Source organism: Paralichthys olivaceus, chromosome 15 (genome assembly GCF_024713975.1).
Source record: "Paralichthys olivaceus isolate ysfri-2021 chromosome 15, ASM2471397v2, whole genome shotgun sequence".
Classification (NCBI taxonomy): Eukaryota; Metazoa; Chordata; class Actinopteri; order Pleuronectiformes; family Paralichthyidae; genus Paralichthys; species Paralichthys olivaceus.
The window spans coordinates 18,955,955-18,975,490 of NC_091107.1; the positions used below are offsets into that span (position 1 = coordinate 18,955,955).

At 41.2% G+C, this 19,536-nt stretch overlaps 1 protein-coding gene across 7 annotated transcripts in view; it reads left to right on the forward strand.

Moving 5' to 3' along the window:
- Window positions 1-9,194, forward strand: part of LOC109628416 (vacuole membrane protein 1-like) — a 59,771-nt gene extending 50,577 nt beyond the window's left edge. For 4 of the 7 annotated variants that reach the window (XM_069509921.1, XM_069509924.1, XM_069509922.1 and 1 more), the window contains one exon: window positions 5,044-7,235. In XM_069509921.1, the coding sequence (XP_069366022.1) occupies window positions 5,044-5,293 (250 nt within the window). In that variant the 3' untranslated portion in view covers window positions 5,294-7,235. Of the gene's footprint in view, window positions 1-5,043 lie in introns of all 7 variants that reach the window. The other 3 variants (XM_069509923.1, XM_069509926.1, XM_069509927.1) reach the window with 1 other exon arrangement.
- Window positions 9,195-19,536: the final 10,342 nt, after the last annotated feature.

The window sequence follows — 19,536 nt, forward strand, 5'->3', positions numbered from 1 at the left end:
TGGAGCACTAGTATTTTATCAAACTTTTAGCTGATAACACAAAATGCGTCGGATCATCAGTGTTTTGCACAAAGATGGTGTAGAGGTCAGAGTTTCAGTACCTCAGGTCAGATCTCTGCCAAGCCTCAGTGTGTGTGTGCGTCTTGCAGTGTCTCTGCTGTTGTGTTAGGTGTGAACTGTGGCCCTGCGGAGCATTGGGTAACACTAGCGATTGCCTAAGCCAGTTGTTGTGATGATGTCGTAACCAGTTGGACCTGGCCAGGATTTGTCTGTCATGTGAGGCCTTGTTCTCTATCATCCGTCAGGGCCCGTGTGTGTGTGTGTGTGTGCGAGTCAGTTGCTTTGGAATATATTATCATTAATAACCATAAATTGTGAGTTTTATGAGTGTGTATGTATATATATGACCGCACGCCATCAGAGGTCAGACAGACAGGCCAAAGGTCGCCTCTGACTCATTGCCTATGGAATTTAGTTTTCACCAAACAGACACAGGATGCCTAAACGCCGTACATGAACAGCTCAGGAAATCATAGTTTTACATTGAAAAATGAGAGGCAGACGTGTTCACAAAATAAACCCTTCACAGCAAAAATCAGGAAACAGGAAGCTAAGAGATCTGGGGTTTTCCCTCTTCATCTCCTTGTTTTGTGAGAGCTTATCTCCTCATTTATAACTATTGATTTAGTTAATTCCTTGCACAGGTTAACTTACAGACAAGGTTTAGTTTCAAACACTGGTTATTGCAGTTTTACTGAAGAGGGAAAGTTATGTGACAAGATTATATTTTCATACTCAAGGCTGGAATGATCACTGGTAGATTTCCATTCTTCATGATCAGACCAAATATGGAGCAATTGGTATTATTTTCAAAGTTGCAAATCTGAAAAGGAAGTTTCTGTTTTGAAGCTTTAATCTGCAATTTACACTGTAAAAGACTGTGCCACCCTTTTAACTCTCAGAAAAATGTGGGGATGTGTCAGATATATATAGTGACATGTGTGCCTTGTTTGTTTAAAGCACTTATCTAAATTTGTCTTTGTCTCTAAAATAACTTGGTTTGGGTGGCATTGTAGAATTTTACTCAACACACTGATGCAAATTGTCAACTACTTTTGTCTTGTTCATACGTTGATGTTGCACAAATTGTGCTGAATCTCCACACTGAGCAGGATTTGGAAAAAGGAAAAAGTGATTTGCTGGCATTGTCAGACAGTGGTGGTACTTTAGTTTCTTCTCTATCTCTGGACAATAACTTGACTTAATATTGGTCAAATTGTGTTTAGTTCCTGAGATGAAGCTGTGTTGCCTTTGAACAAAGGAAGTGTGTATAGATGACACATGTCCGTTTTCTGTTTGTTCTCTGTTTTGTTTGAACTCATATATTCAAATGGGTCAAACGGTTTCCTACCTGTTGTGGCAAAAAAAAATAAACCCAACAGTTTAAGCTGCTTCTCACCCCACACCCCAACCACAAGTCACTAAGGTTGGGTTTTTTTTCTTTTTACGTATTTCCCCTTAGCTTCATTTGTTGTGGTATTAAAAAAAGATTTACTTTTGGTTGCTTTATATCATGATATTTTACCTCATTTATCGATTTACTTTGGTGAATATATGAATAATGATTACGATAATTTTCTCCTGATATTACAAAGCCTATGTTACCATGTTGGTTAAAAAATCAATTATCACTCACTGCTTAGGTTTACAAATATGTGCTGTTATACAAGATATACCAACAGCATGCATAATTAGTATGGTACATAATCATTTTATAATGTGTGTTAATGAAGCTTCTTGTGCTTTGTGCACAGCTTCTGGAAGTAATTTAATCAATTGGAGAACAACAGTTGTAAAGTTGTAGACTAGGATCCACACATGCAGCGTTTTATGGCTGTAAAACCACCTAGATTGTTAAGACTTTTCATTGTTGTAATTGTTATTATTTAACTATACCATATTTTTCTCTTTAGAGAAAAAATTTCACAGTTTATAGATCAGCTCGGATTAACTGCAGTGCATGTTCGACAATAAATTTGTATCATTTATGCGTTTTATAACAGAGCCACAAATAAATAGAACATTATCGTATGTAATACACAGAAAAAATCCTCATTCAAATTAATATACATCATTAAGTCATGCACAAAAAATATTGTTGGTCTCTGTGCTTTCCTGCCACATTAAATGAAAAGAAAAAAACAGAGAACTCTTGATTGAGTTATTTGAAGTACATTTGTGTTGTTCCGGCTCATAAAATAAAATTAGAGACATTAATCTCTGAGCTTGATTTTAATCATGACTTGTAGCTGAATTCTATACATTTAATACATTAAACAACTACATTATCAGAACTTAGCAGTAGACATGCTGTTCAACAAGAATACGTGGTTTTTACCAAATTATGCTCACCAGAAATTTGGGCATGATCAGTTTTTGTCTATTTAGAAATTAGGTGAAAGCTTTTAGAGTGTAAAAATCTAACCTAAATGCATTTAAAAAAGTGCCGTAAATACTTTATTTCAAACAAACTCACTTCCTTGTTTCTCAAGGCCACAGAGTTTCAAAGTCTCACCCAGGAGAAAAGATACAAGTGAGGAGTTTCTGTCACTCTCGCTTGAAGCAAAAGATTCTAGGAAACTTGTAGTTTGTTCAGTAGCCGCTGAGTAAATAGTTCAGGCATATTATTTGTGAAATTAACATCTTATTTTTATACATTTTAACTTGTATCTGCTCCTGTTCTCAACTCAAAATCAACACAGAAAACTGTAGTTTTACTCCCTAAAATTTGACTGAAAATTAAGATCACCGTTTACAACTGTTTCTGTACAACATGGAACTATTTATTACACATATTTAATGCATGCACAGGTTACACAGATTCTCATTCAACTCCAACTAACAGGAAGATAATATTCTGAACTTTTCTCACTCACACACACACACACAGAAAGATGCTGGGCACAGGTACTCACGAGTCAATTCTAAACACACTTTTCAAATCCAACAGTTTCACATGTTCAGACGAAAGTGAAAATATATTCCCAAAAAAAGCATAAAACTGTGAGATATTTAAAGGACAGACGGTCCTGACTGTGAGGCATTAAAACGTGTTTGACTAGCAGCTCTGAGCTTCTTTGTTGCTGGATTTGCCCAGGCTCATGACTCAGTATTGCTCATCGTGTAGGAGATGATTTTGCCCGCCATTTCTCAAAACAGTTTCTCTCGCTCTTTGTTCTTGTTTGCTTTAATCTGCTGAACCCATGTGTTTCTTCGAGTGTTATCTAAAATTTCATTTTCACGCACAAACCCACATGTGGCTTTTCATTCAGATTGTGTATTTTTAAATGAGTTTGGTAAGTTTCTGAGGTGTGGAGATGTGAGGAATTTTTGTGAAGAGGGGGATGGGAATAGTGAAGGCTTTGTTTCCCTCCCAAAGAAAAAAACTGTAGCTTGATTTTTGATACGTGAGTCCTGAACATATTCTATTGTGTCATTTAAAGCATGGCATCTGTTCGACTTTCTGTCTGCCTTATGTACGGTCACATTTAAGATATCATTACCTGGTATAAAGTTAATCATTACTCAAAGGCTTCCTTGTAATCTCATTTAACACAATCAGATTTTTTTTCACCACATGATAAGTGTGTGTGTGTGTGTGTGTGTGTGTGTGTGTGTGTGTGTGTGTGTGTGTGTGCGTGCGTGCGTGTGCCTGTGTGTGTGTTAGGGAGGACGGAAATTACTTTTCTCCATCAGAGAAAGTTGCCAGCCCTAAACTCAACCGTATGTGACATGACTGCCCACGCAAACCTGCGCTCAGATCTCTGATGTGTCCCATGGCTTTGATGATGGCCCCCAGACACGAACAAAAGACGTAAAAGTGGAGCAGAAAGGTGGCTTTGAAACAACAGCTCAGGGGATGTAATTATCAGTGTATAGCCACCAAAAAAGAGAATAAGTGAAGGTCTTTAGTATGTATTTGTTTAGTGATTAATCACTAACTCCAGTCCAGGGATGGGCCACTGATTCGCTCTTCTAGGGCATTCTCCGCAGTCTCTCGCGTCATTTTTTTTTCTTTGAGTGTGTGTGTGTAAGAGGTGGGTGGGTGGGGTGGGGGGGTTCAGTAGTGTGCTTGTAGTTGGTGGCTAAATCTTGTAAAGGGTTTCCTAATATGGGCCGTCTTACAGGAGCGCCCTCCCCCTGTGGGCCATCCCCCCCAGGTCCCAGCCAGTGATGACACAGTTTGGGTACGACTCACTTCCTCATTAATTGGCTGAAACCAGTTCTTACAGGAACCGCCTGTGATAAATGTGGGAGTTCTGAGAAGTCATTCATTTCTCCTCGCTGCAGCGGCAGAGGAGGCACTGCAGGGGAGTTGAACGAGTTCACCGATGTGTGTGTGTGGATGTGTGAGCGAGAGGGGAGAGAGAGAGAGGAAGCCGAGTATGTGTGTAAGAGGAGAGGAGAGGAGAGCGGGAGAGTGACTCCTGATGCCGAGGCTGCCGTGTGAGGACCAGCCAACTTTTATTTATGCTTTTCTTCTTTTTTTAATTTTCTTTTTCTTTTTCCTCTTTTGGTTTTGAGCACCACTATTTCCTGTGGCTGTGGTACAGTCTGTACTTTTTCTGTGTTTGTGTGTGTCTGTTTGTGTGTGTGTGTGTGTGTGTGTGTGTGTGTGTGTGTGTGTGTGTGTGTGTGTGTGGGGATGAGCAGTGAAGGGATCGCACTCGTTGCTCTCTCCGTCTTTCTCTCTTCTCGGAGAGGAAGCAGGGGAGAGCGACACAGTACAGGAGATAGGACAGCATGCCTCCCTTTGTTGCTGCCCTTGGGCTGGTGAGTAACAATGATGTGACGTGATTTGTGCCCCCCCCCTCCACCCCCCTCCCCTCCCTCCCTCCCTCTCTTCCTCCATGCCCCCCTCCCCTCCTCATCCTCCTCCTCCCCCCTCTTTCTCTCTTCTTCCTTCCCTCCCTCTTTCCCTCCTTTTCCTCCCCTACCACCCCCTCTCCCTCTCTCTCTCTCTCTGTGTGTTGGTGGAGGCAGATCTGTTCCACTGCTGGGTGCGGCACTGCAGAAGCCCTTCAGGGAGCACTTGGAGGCCCAGAAGGCCAAGCTGCACCATCGCGCCAGAGAGGGGATCCCAACTGTAAGTACAGGGGCCTCAGCCCCCAGCTCACAGTCTCTATTCATTCACATGTGTGCGCGCCAAGAAAAGAATGTGGCCCCCTTACTTTTGCCTCTTTCACTCCTTCTCCCTCCACTTTTTTTGTGTCCTTTTCTTCTCTTTATGTAAGCCTTCCTTTATACCTCTGACCCATTTTACTCTCACGAACACAAGTAATTCTGTTTTCACCTTATTCACCTGTACCTTCTGCTGTTGAATTAGATTTTCCTTCATACGTATTCCTTTAACTTGATTGAATGTTTATAGGAGAAGTGTTGATGTAGATTTTTTCTAGGACCTGTAGTGTTACAGCAGATAACAGCAGCTTGTTTAGGGCCGGGGTGACGGTGTAGGTTAGCGCTGCGCTGGGCGGGCTGGAGGAGAGGGGGGAGAAGAGGGGCCAGTGTAGGGTCTGGCTCCACTCGCTGTATTGAACTGTACTACTGTAGCGCGGGGCGTGCTGACTCATGCTCCATCTTACCAATTGGGATGGTGTGTGTGTGAGAATATGGTCACTCCCCTATGTGTCACACACACATACACACACTTGCACTCAGTGCTCCGCCTGAACCCAGCAATGACTGTAGACCGGGGCGGGGGCCTACCCCCCCCTCCGCCAGTGACAATCCATCAAAACCCCCTGTCTAGAACAAAAAGAGCCAGTTGTAGCTTTCTCTTTGAAAGCTTTTTTTTTTTTGCACCACTCTGTTTCTCTTTCCCTCTTTCTTGCTCTAAGTGATTCATTGAAAACGTTTTTTTTTCTTTTTTACATGCGGATACAAAGGATAGACTTTGAGTTGCACAAGGACAGATTAAGGCATTTCTAGAACAATGTTCCTTTTTTCTTGTAACTTGAGCCTCCTGCAGTTACAGGAGAGAAGCAAGCCAGTTTAACTTGGTGGAGGCAGGCTGCAGGCTGGGGTCAGCGGGGGCGTTAGGAGGGAGGACTGCGGGGGCTGCCGCGTGTTTTATTACCCCTGATCTCTATCTGTCCAGCACATGGAGCTGGATCCCCACCTAGCCTACAGCATCAGGAGCAGAGGGGAGAGCAGGGTGTCGGGTGAAGGAGGGTGGTGGTTGATGGGGGGGGGCAGCGGTGGCCGGCCTTCACTTTACTGACCAAGCTCCTCTCCTCTCTCTCTCTCTGTTCTCTCTGTGGTTCCTGGCAGGAGGAGAACTGGCTGTCGTGGCTCTTCGAGAAGGTTGTGGTCATCATGGTATGCTTCTTTGTCTGCTCCATTGTCAACTCCATGGCCCAGAGCTACGCCAAGCGCCGGCAGCGGGGGAAACACTCAGAGGACAAGACGGAGTGAAGGCCAGCCGTCAATCACGGCAGACCATCAACTTCAGAAGCTCCCACCTCATCGCTCCTCTCCCTCGCGGCCGATACCCCGGCATTATCTGAAGCAGCATATCTGCCCCCATCTGGGTTCTCTCTTGTTATTGTAGCAACATGTTGATGTTGAACTTGGACTTCCACTCACTCACTTTTTAAGGCTTTTGCATTTGGTAGTAATTTCTGCGAATGTTCCCTGTAAGGTAGGTGCTTGTTGGAGTGTGTGTGGAAGCTGCTGCGTTGTTCCTATGCAGTTGGTGTGAAGTAGGTGCTGGCAATAATTCTCCTTAATGAGGCCTAGAGCGGCACTACTCGTTTTACTACAGCATCCTCACAAGTCTCATATCTCCATAGTCCCTTGAATTCACTTTTTCTAGTTTAATCTCGGATATTTGTTACTTTTGATGATGTGGTGAGTGTTCTGTAAATCCAGTGGATTCATTGTTAAGTAACTTATTTATTTAGTTAATTTATTAATAAGAGATTCTGTATTTATTACTGTTAAGAGTTGAACAGTATTGGTTGTGGTTAGTTAAGAGAAGTAAATGGACTGTAAATAATTATGTGCTCTTCTAATTTCTACACATCGTAGAGTACTAAGTCAGCTGTACATGTTAATGAATGTTTCAAAGTGTCTGTGGTGCTTTAGACGACCACTTTGTGAGTGTGTGTGTGCGCAGTAAAGCACATTTTGGTAGTTTTGGATGAGAAATGATAAAATCGGCCATGAATCACCCTGCTTGTCCCTTTGTCTGCCCTTATTGTTCTGCTTCCAGGAAGAGAGCACATGAGTCAGCCTGGAGCTACTTTACCAGATGCAGCCATATATTGAATCAGATCTACGACTGTGTGTGTGTGTGTGTGAGAGACAAAGAGCTAGACAGAGATAGTAGGTTGTGTTTGCGTGGCTGCCACATTTGTAGCTCTCTTTTATCTTTTATGGATTAGAGCAGATTGTGCTCCACTAATAGACTGAGAGTCTGCCGGGAAGTGGTAGTGAGGCAGATCGTAGGTGCTCGCTCTAACTCAGACAGTCTGTGTCATGGTAAGTGTTTTTCTTTGTCTCCAATTCTCCATCGAGCTTCTTTTTTTTAATCCTTTTTACCCACGATGAGGACAGAGAGCTCATGTTTGACATCACATGAGCAGCTCCTTACACAACAGCATTTTACATCATCCGTGTTTTGTTCTTTTTACCTTTTTTTGTTCATTGGACGACGTCGGCCAGCTCTTAATATATGCACTACCGTCTTTTTTCTGTAATTGCCAGTGAATTGTGCTATTTTCTTCTCCGTCTCTGTACCGCTGCTGTGCTATGCTGGACTGAGCGCAGTGGGCGCTAGAGCAGGCACAAGCAGGAGGGGGAAAAAAAGCCTCAAGCGCACAGTGAAAAGCGTCTGTGCCGTTACCTCAGCTGAACCTTCAAATGAACTCGTTGCACTGCCCTAGTCATGGAGCCAGGAGACGAATCACTCGAGTAGATTCAAAACAGAGGGGCACTGTTGAGCGGGCTGAAGCCTCCGCTCTGCACCAGCTCTAGTCCAAATGCTCACCTCTCCTTTTCTCCTGTCATGGTAAGTGGGATTAGCATTCTTTTGTTTAGCTTTTTTCATTTCTTTTGTTTCTGTACATGTGTCCGTCTCAGGCATGTCCGTCACTCTCTCGGCCTGTCAGATAGCTTATCAGACTGGTGTTGGCTGTTTAGATTGCAAGGCGACAACAGTCTGTAGGCTGTCTGACATTTCGGGCTCTTTCATCTTGACCAGCATCCTGTTTTGTCCTCCTTCTGTTACTGTCATTGTCTCAGTTAGCATCAGTTCCCATTTAGAGGTGTGCACTTGGGATGTCACTTCCCTTTATCCAAACGTCAGAGACACGGGACTATTGTTTATTTCCTCATGCTGAAGCCTGTGAAGGATTTAATGTGGTTTCATGTGGGGAACTGTGTCTTCACATGTTTTGCAAATGCTAATGTCAATTGTGTACTTCTGTATATGAACACGTGTGTGTGTGTGCGTGTAAGTTGGCTCTGTCCTCTTGAATTTCCTGAGAATCCAGACAGTACACACCTTATTGCAACACATCACATTGTGACACCCAGCCCTAGGTATGGTACACACAGTGCTCACCCAGCTTTCCTCTTCCCTTTCACACTTCCCTCTTCTCTTCTACTCAGAACTTTCTTCTCTTGCTCAATAGGCACTTTTTTGTAGGAGGCTGCAGTTTATTATAACGACTCTCCTGAGGGGCTGTTTCTGTTTTTTTTCTCAGGGCCACACATTGGTAATTATACAAAGCTTCAAATCATTGCTTGACCAGTGGATGCTTTTTACTGCAGAGCCTCAGTTTTATTTTAGATTATCCTTTTTTTCTCCACCAGTGCAAAAGTGTAAAACTTTTTCCTGGTCATAAAAACAAAATCATTGGATAACACTGGAATGGCTCGCTGGCTTAGTGAGTGTTTTTCTTGGCAGTTTCAGGATGTCCTGTTCCATAAGGGAGCCCCCTTTTGGCATGCCTGTCTGTGTGCGTGCGTGTGTGTGCGTGCCTACATTAGTCTCAAAAATGTGTTTCTATTTCTATGTGTAAGTGCTTGTATCTCTAGTGTATCAGTCTGTATCTGGGTCATTTGTAAATGTAAATGCACTGTATATTTTCTCTGCTTTCACTATAAATAAAGTTGGTCAGAAAGAGGATTGGTGTTCTGTCATTATGTGATAAGTCTTGATCACACCGGGGCCAGTGTTGACCCACAGGCCTCCAAAGAATCTCACATGTCAGCCTGGAGCGAGGGACAAGGAGGATACTGACTCCGTCACAACTCTGATTTCCCCGTCTAGTGTTTCACCTCCAAATGGTTATCATGTTACAGATTTGCTCTCTCCATACTGACATCAGCTCCATTTCAGATTCCACATTAAGCTTTTGCTGTAAGTTATGACATACAGCTACACTTAGGCTCTTGTAACTAATTAAACCTGTAATTAAATACGTTACTTATATATACACACAAGTATTTGTGTTAGTAAAGCACAAGAATATAAAAGATAATTTATAAAACAATACCTTACACAATATTTTAATCATCTACATTTGAGTTAGTTGCTACTTAATTATTATGTAACTGCAATTATATTACATCATGTTTTGTTTTACACACTTTGGCAAATACAATCCTCAGATGAAAGTAAAATGAATGAAACACCTCAGTAATACATGATGATACAAAGAAGGTTTCTATTTTGCATGATGCAGGTATTTTTGGCCTCGGATCAGTTCTTTGTGGTCTTAAGTAAAAAAACAAAGGAAAAGTAACCTGACATTGGAGTATGTGTGCGAACGCAGCATGATCTTGTGTCCTGAGGTCAGATTATGTGACCTCCGCTGTGAAACTCCTGTCGGGAGAAGTCCTGTTCCCAGAGCAGCCACACCCAGAACACCATGAAGACGACTATTTCCACCCGCCTCACCGCGCTCTCCACCCCACCCTGCCCCGGGGCTCCGGCTGAAAACCCAACATGCAAATCCTGCCTGTCCAAACAGGCTGGGGGACGGATATTCAGATAATGACACTGCTTTTATCTTTCCTCTTTTTCTCCCTCTGATCTCTCCATATGCTGTACATGTACTTCAGCCGAATCCGACGGTGCTGGTTTCATTTCTGGCACGGTGACCCACCCACCCACTCACCCCCCGCACACACCACCTCCCTCACTGTCTCTCACTCCTCCAGTTTTCTTCCCCCTCCCTGTCAGCAGGCTAACCACCGAGGGATGCTGAAATATCACTGACTTCATCCAACACCCACCCACAAGCCCACTCTGCATTTGGTTATCCACTTAGTTCCTTTCACACTCTGTCTCATTAAATTATGCTGACCATGTGGATTTTTTTCTCTTTTTTTTCTTAAGTCAAAATCACATTAAGGTCCCTTGTTTTTGCAAGTGGCAGTCAGAGGGTCCCATCAGACCACACTGGAGGGAGCAGACACACCAAACGGCACTTAGTACAAGAAAATTACAATTGATGGGTATATCACCCAGGATTACTCACTGCTTTTTTAGAATGAGGGATGATACAGTGTCAACTTGATGTGAGGGGGAGCTGTGGTTTTAGATTTAGAGAGAAAATGATTATAAACTCGATGTATCTTAGTTTGTACAATTAAATACTGAATTTCTGAGCAACAACTATGTGATTTAAATGTCATCAAGTCCTCGTCCTTAAATCTGAGCTAAGAGACAGGTTGCATCTTCTTGTTCAACTATTGAGCCTTAAAAAGTATTAGTGCAATAACAGGGAAGGGTTGGATCTACTTTCAAAGTAATTTAACTCGTCTGAGAATGTAATATATTTGTATATTATGAATACACAAACCAAAAAATAGAGAATTATTGTCATATAGTGGTAGTTGTTTTCCCAGATCATGGTCACTGTGTCAGCGGATAATGAAGAAAGCTAAGAAAGCAAAAGAAAGTGACTTTTTAAATTTACGATTTAAGATTCAACAACTTTTTTTCTCCTGAATTAAAACAAAATGAATGGTTTTCAAATGTGAGCATAAAGCTCTGTGCAAATCTACACACAGGTTATATTTGTGTGACACAGTTTATTTGGGACTGACCGGCGCAGCTGTGTGTGGGTATCTCTTTCTCCGTCATACACACATGTTTATATGGGCACACAAACACACACACTTCATAACTGTGGTTACTGCAAAGCTCCGGCTCCAAAAGCCTTTGTTTCCTTTATTGTGGCTTTGGCACATCAACATCAAGCTTATCAGCAGCTTCAGACCCCTCGTAACTCAGTCCATGTGAGAAGGGAGATCATTAGATCACCAGATCAATTCACAAAGATTGAGTGCCCTAACTAAACTTATCAACAGGCACTTGGCCGCCCTCTGTTGTTGCATGATTTACAATTATTCAAATATCATTCAAATCATTACAATCTGTTGATGCACTGTCTCTCCGATTCAATTTGACACAACAAAACACGTCGTCCTGCGCTGTGTTAAACTAAATTATGTGTGGGTATTTTAACAGAGTATAGTTAGGCAGGAGCATCTGCTGCTCCTCCCTGCACCGTGCCAACATGGCAGACTGCCTAATGGCTGCTGCCAGGTGGCAATGACGGGGCACTGTCTCGGAACACATACACACACACACACACACACATCTGTAGCTCTTCCGCCTGCCTCTTTGTCAAGGCGGTAAAGCTCAGATCAATGTTTAGTTGCTTATCTGTTGCTGTACTTTCAAAGATTCCAAAGTATTTTCAGTCCAGTTCTGTATGTTTGTCTTAACTTCGTCTTCTTGGTTCTGAAGTACATTCACCAATGGAGCGTGTGAGTTATGTCATGGTCGTGCTCCTCTCTTTACGTGGCTATGCGTTATAACCAGACGCAGAGGGGTCATTGTGGACTTGCGTATTAGCTCAACATGGTTCTTTATTTCTGCTGCCTCTTGTTTCCCAGGAGCTCTGCCAAGGACACTGCATCATCCAGGTGTGTCATAGAAACACAGGAGATGCTGGAGTCAGATTAAAAAAGCACAATAAAGCAGCAGCATTCCTCACAGCAGAGTCAGTGTGAAATTGTACCTAATGTACTGAATGCTTCGTCACTCAAACACTGTCAGAAACAACACAGCACTTTGATGTGGGAAGACTTCACCGAGTCAGAATCTGACAGAACTGACTCTCCTCCTCTGCAGCAGCAGCAGATTTTAACCCCGGGCACTGAGGGCAGCTTAAGCTACAGCTTTTACATGTCACTGCAGGTTTCTGTGTCATGACATGATGCCACCTCAGAAATATTACTCAGGAATGTCTCACACTGCCTTCCAAGCATACCAACGCTGGGAATGCGTGGTCGGCTCTTTCCGCCGACCAAGCAAATTGGGCAATGCCAGAGTGAACCAGAAAAACTGCCAGTAGATAAATGTGCAGACAAAGGTTTGAGTTTTCAGGAGGCTTTTATTTAAAAAACGTGAATGTAAATAGTCACTTTGGTTCAATAGAACTGGAAGTGATGCGACAGGAAGTCAGGAGATCATCAGTCTGTGGGGTTCTTCCTCTGGGGACCATGGATATCTTCACCTCATTTTGTTTCCATCCTTAACAACTCAGAAAAACCTGAAAATCTCAACCTCATGGTGGCACAAGAGGAAATCACAGGATCCCCAAAGTGAAGAGAATTCTATCCAACTGCAAGTCCCAATATTCAATCTTTGAAAATAAACTTCTAACAAACAGATCCAGATCATTATGAGTTGACATTGTCATGTAAAGCACAATTTCAAAAGTAAATCTAGCAAACGTAGACTCGCAGTCAACATACACCACATTTTCTAAATCTTATGAATGGATGATATCACAATTTGATTTGCAAACATTAAAAAAATACTTTGTTTAATTCGATCACACGTCAGAAAAGGTTTTCTGAGTCAGTCAAAGGCGGCAAAAGAAAAAGGAGCTTCTGTCGAGATTGAACATTTTTGCTTTGATGTTGGACAACATGCAGACAGAAATCTATCTGCGACACCACTGCATCCGCTGGTTCTACCGTTACCAACTGAAGCTCTCCGCCTTTGTGCCACTGCAATCAGAGCTAATTTTACTCTTGTCCACATACTCTGCATGAGGCCTGTTCACCGCATGCAGTGTGGTTGTATGCAGCGTGCCCATCAACGTGCCGCAAACGACCACAAAGAGCAAACAAAACCAGACACGTTCATGCCAGAGCACACAGCAAACACACTGCGCTCCCAGCTCCTCTGGACTGGCTCTTCAGCTGTGAAGTTCCACCAAAAAGACTTTTACTGCTCTTTTACAGCCTCACCTGAGCTGCCAAATTGTTTATACGCCTTCTTTTGTTGTTCCATCTGTGATTGCTACCAACTGTTGAGCATCATGTATCAGAATCATCACGTCTCTGCTTTACCTCCACATCCTGCAGTCTCCATCCTCTCCACACCGAAAAGGGAAAGAGTCTCAGAGTTAAGGGTTTCTATATTAGTTCCATATGCTAACAGGATTTTATTAAAATCCCGCAGAAATTCCTGAATTATCAAAGTACATCAGTGCTTAACTTTATCTTCTAATCCAAACAGAACTTAGAGGGAAATTGAACATTTACATTCATTCCTCTCCCTGTATGTTCCACCAGATATGTATGGAGACCCATTTCTGCCAAGTAAAGGAAATAAATATCAAAAATATATTTACCATGTCAATATTTTGACATTCAATTTTGTTATTTTACCTGCTTTTTGCCCAAATCTTGCAATTTCATCTGCAAGCAACATCCCATTGTTGTGAGATGCTTATTGTATAACTTCTAATATGTCGTTTTCATTTAACATCTCAGGTTGCCTCAGTTTTTGTGTGGTGTTTCTTGAGGTGTTTCTTCAGGTTTGAGGTTTTCTTGGTTTTGTAGCTGCAGAACTCTGCCGGCAAAACTAGATGCACATTTTCCACCTTTTCACAGCATTATAACTGAACTTTGTCGAAATATCAACCCACTTTGTTTCCTTCATGTTCTTTCCCCTTCACTGGGACATATTTGGGTTCATGGTCGTGTTGCTGGTGAGCACAATCACCAGAAAGGGAAATATGCAGCCGAGGGACATTTTGGTTATTTAATTGTTTGGAAAAAATGCTTCAAGGAATTGTGTCTCCTTTTTGGATTCGGAAAAGGTTTTTAGATTCTTTACAACTAGTACTCTAGGACTCTTTTTAGTTTTTTTGTTTGTTCTTTTCCTCCAAAATATGACATGTTGATATAGTCACATAACTGTTGTTGCCATCCTAATAGCTCATATTAGTCATTTTGAAATGAAGCTTTTAGTCACTTCTTATCTTTGTTTTCTGGCAAAAAATATAAAAGTTCATTGACAATCAGAGAGCACTGAAAACGTTCTTCCAGAAACCTCCTGTTTTTAAGTCAAATTCTGTCCTGCCATACTCTGCTGATTTAATATCAAGATATATAAAATGATATATCCTCTGAGCACAACTTGAAGGAAGTATCGTTTCATTTGAGACATTTCAAACATGGTTTAGCGTTTAATTGCTTCGATACCCATCTGAGCCAAAACCCAGCGGAACTCACCTGACGTATATGTTATGGCTGACCCGCGAGACTAGTGGCCCTTTGCACAAAATAAACTTAATATGCCGGGGTTACAGGGATTACTTTACCAGATGCTTAAATATTTGGCTCTGAAAACTCACTGTGCGGCCCATTCTCTCTTTTGGAGAAGACCCCCCTCCCCCCTCCTCCTGTGTGTTATCATCTTTTCACTGGATGTTGCTGTTGGGACGCAGCTCTGATCAGATAACTTTACTCATATTGTGGAAATCTGAGCCAGGCTGCCGTAGCGTTAAAGAGGAACACCTGCCATTTAAACAGTGAGGTAGCATTTACAGGCTGATTGAGCATCATGAAAACAGATATGGGCCTGTTTTCTCACGTTGTTGGTATTTATTGTTCACATAAAAACATTCCCATTGCAATAAACAGGCATGTGCGTCCAAAAAACAAAAAGACGCTGACAGCTTTCTCCCTCCACTTTAAAGAAATGACCTTCCATATTGACCGGGGCCCAAACGTGGGAACACAGCGTCGTCCGTCGCGACGCAAAGTGATTTCGAAGGAACACAGTGCCGACCTCAAGTCAGCACCGAGACCCACAACAGAGCTCTGTGACTTTCTACCAGTGTCTCATCTGCTCCTTTGTAAACATAAACAAAGCTAAACAAAACAGGGAACACACACAGAAAACATATTTTGCAACCCACTGCAGCTGGTCCTGATCACCGGGCAATCGAAGCAAAACAAACTATCGGAGGGAATCGAGGCTGTGCTCAAAGTAAGGCTGCCCTGCAGGGGGCCTTTTCCTGAGCCTCCTGAGAGAGCGGGGGTTTCAGGAGAAGCCGAGACAGAGGATTTACCGGGAGTTCCATCTGTGATCGTTGTCACCTGTATATTATGGAGGTCATATATGGTTTCAAAGGGAAGCTCTCTTTGGTTCAAATCAGAAAGAAGAAATTCTCATTGGTATGTGGGGCAGCTGGGACATCCTGCTGTTTGCTTTCATGTCTGCTGTAGTGGCGGGGGAGGGCTGTAGATTTAGTTTATTTCATTTCATATGCATTTCATATGTTCTCCTCCTGTTTATTAATCATACCATACTCTCACATCCTAGAAATAAACCAAGGAGCTGTTTCCTCAGTATCAAAATAATCCAATGGATGCCTTGTTTCATGATTCTTGGGTAATCAATCAATTCACTTATATGGCACTTTTCTAGGTTTGATGACCAATCAAAGCTCTTTACAACACAGTCTGCCATTCACCCATTCACACACACTTCCATACAGCCATCTATAGCTATCATGGATCACTTACACGCTGCTGGCACAGCAGTCAAGGGCAATGTGGGGTTCAGTATCTTGCCAAGGACACTTGGCACGAGGAATGGGGGAGACAGGATCGAACGGCTCAGCTGGTCGTGTGGACGACCCGCTCAAGCTCCTGAGCCAAAGCCATACTATCAATCAGTAAGTCAGTCAATCAATCAGTAATCATCAATCAAATTTTATTTGTATAGCTAACGTTTGCCTCCAAGGTTTCATCACTGGTCACATCCAGATCTGGCACTACTCAGTTATTTATTATTGTTATTATTATTATTACTATAACAATATAATTATATATTTTTAATGTGGAGCTACTTTCATTAATAACATCATTACATCTATGAATATGCAACTTACACAAGAGTGATGTGGAAATGTAAGACCTTGAATACACAAAAACAGTTTTCAGTGAAAGAGGAGCGGCTTGTGTTCTGCAGTTTAACTCTTGGATTATGGAGATGGACAAGAGCCGCATGTGCTCTTAATGTATTGATTAAACAGCCAAAAGAAAATCGATTTCATTAATGTATTATTGATTTTTATTTCATATCCATTTTCGTTCTGCTTGTACTAGATGGAAAATGATCAAAGTGTGTTTGATATTTGGTTTAGATTTAGATTCTGCTCAAATGTTCCCAGCTGTATAAGTGGATTATTTTATGAAATGCATTTCAGAAGTGTCTCTGTAAATCTCTTTTTTTCTCTATAACCCTTTCACATTTTTACATTAAACTTTAACATTAAACTCAGAGATATGTCAAGATTTCTTAAATGACAGAACGAATTGAAACACTCTCTGCTATATGTTTACATATCTTTCCAATTATACATCCTCCTTTCCTCTCTAAAATTGTTGGTGACAAAGAATATAACAAAAATCTTTGTATTGAAACACTCTCAGAGGCATGACAACATGAACCAACCCGATCTCAGACATATTTCAAATTTTCAAAGATGAAACTTGACATTTCCCAACATTGGAAAAGAATTCAGAACAGAAGAATCACGAACAACTAGTAAATACAGAGAGAGGAAACAGCAACAAGCTCCAGTGCCACAAAGATCAAAATAAAGTGTGGAGACGGCCATTTAAACAAGAAAACTATGAGACCAGGACCTCCAGAACCTCCCTGTTTATTTACAACAATATCCTGCATGTAAAAATGAAAAATGAAATATTCCCCTTCACCCACTTCATCATCAGATCTGGTGATGTTCCTTAAACCCAAGAAGTTTCAATTTGCTGGACGCAGATGAAGCCAGAGATTTTATTCTACCTGACAGCGCCTCTTGTCTTATTCTGATAAACGCACCTCCTATTACTTTTCATTTGTGTCATGTTTTAATTAAATGCTGTGTATATTTGTGTAGATTGTATGTTTTTTTTTATAACTCGTTTTTCTCTCCAACTGTTAAAAATTGTAACATCAGTAGCCTACATACATACATATATTTATTTATTTGTTTGTGTGTTTTTTTTTACATTGGTTTTGGGTTGAGGATTGCTGGGGAAAGATTTTCTAAATACGCAAGGGCGGTTATTTTCATGCTGTAACTTTACGCTTTGTACACGCGCAACTACCCTGCAAAAATTTAACTAAAAAAAGAAATTGAGTCATCTGTAATTTCATTTGCCCCTTATTAAGGCATTTGATATATAAAAAAAAATCAACATCTATTTCTTTGTGAAGATTCTCAGTCATCCACGTGCCGACGGTTATTCCAAGAAAAAGTTTGAATCAAGAATAACTGGTTGTACATACTTGACGAGTTTCCATTTCTAATTTTCAGTTCCAATAGTCTTCATCATCAGGATTGAAGAAGAACTGAAGAAGTCATCTACGAGCTGAAAAAGCCTCTTCGATGACAGTTTAATATTTTCACATCTCAGTTAAATCGCCCTCTATTCAACCTTTCTTGGAGCGATAAAGCTGAAGCTCTGAACCAAAAGAAAGAGCAAAAAGCCATGACTCCATAAACTAAAATACAAATACGGTGAAAAAAATATTTGCCTTTTTTCTGGATCTTGACCTTAAACCATTGAACACAGTGAAACTATATGTAGATCTTAAGATGAATGAATAATGGGTGTCACACGTGAAAAGGATTTACATTTCCTTACTGCCACCTACTGGTAGAAGGTTGTTGTAGACAGATCCTGCAGTGAATCACAGGGTTCCAGCAATCTGATTATGACTGGGTGGAACTCACTGCACCCACAGACTTAACCTCTTACAGTGAACAGACACGAAATGGACTTTCTCATAGCTGACGATTTGCATCGTCATAGTAGGTGAAGCACACTTGATCCTGACAACATAAATGGTGATGGCTCTGTTGTGTTCAAATGTACCAGTAAACCATGTGACAGGGTCTAGAATCATCAGGAACCCTGACAATACTATGATTGAAATAGATTGCTGCTGTTGTTCTTGTTTTGGATATCAGTGATCACTGTTTGAGTCCATGTCAGAGATACAACATAATGTGCCAAACATGTAGTCACCAGCTATGTATGTGTGTTGATCATTAGCATTGGTTACATTATCAATATCAATTAATCTACCTGTTATTTTCTTGATTAATTGTTTTGTCTAGATAAGATATATGATAACATAGATATTTATGTATACATGGTCATTTTTGTTTCCCTGTTGATCTCACTACATGACTAGGTCTGTTTGAACAAAAATATACTGCAAAAAAAAGTTAAAGTTAAACTTTTCTTATGTAAAATACCCCAAAATAAACTTAGACCACCAAACCCATAACCACACATTATCCCATTAAGGTGATCAGATTATGACTTGGCAGGGTATGAATAGGACTGTCCACATCGTAGGTGGAGGAAACGAGAGGAAGCAAGTGAGGCACATTCTTACATCCTGCTGCCCATTAGTGAAATAATTAGGACATTGAAAAAGATACTTGTGATTTCTGGGAGGCCTTGAAGCTCCACTTCACTGAAATGAACGTTTTAGACCAAATAAATCTCAATCCTGTGCTGCTGCCATTGGAAGTACCTTGTGGCTCATGTGGAGGAGTGTAATGCAGATAAATTCACTCTCTGACGTCGAAGAGTGATGACCAGAGACAGCTACTTATATTTAGTACTTTACTGTGTATTCTAGTACTTTATGTGTATCATTTACTGAGGGAGTATGGACAGTTTTTAGTACATTTCATGTATTGTTCGTGTCTGTTTTATTGCTGCTTGGCCCTATGTGCAATGTCCTTGACATGCTGCTGTTACACAATAATTCCCCAAATGGGATCAATAAAGTGTATATCTATGTATCTATCTATCTCTCTACCTCTCTCTCTATCTATCTATTTGCTTGGCAATGTAACATCAGCGTAAGAATTGATCTCATAACTCTCATAAAACTACAGCCGTCTGGAACAATCAAAACAAATAGAAACTAAATATTTTCACTTCAAAATGTGGAAAAATGAACTGAAGTACTTCAGAAAGAAAAATGAAACTTGCTTCAGCAGATTTTCTTTAAACGTGTGTGTGCAGTGAATTATTCAAACAATTTAAAGCATCAAGGTTTTTTTCATTCTTCTTTAATTGAACATGATAATCATGTGTCAACGTGAAGTGCGT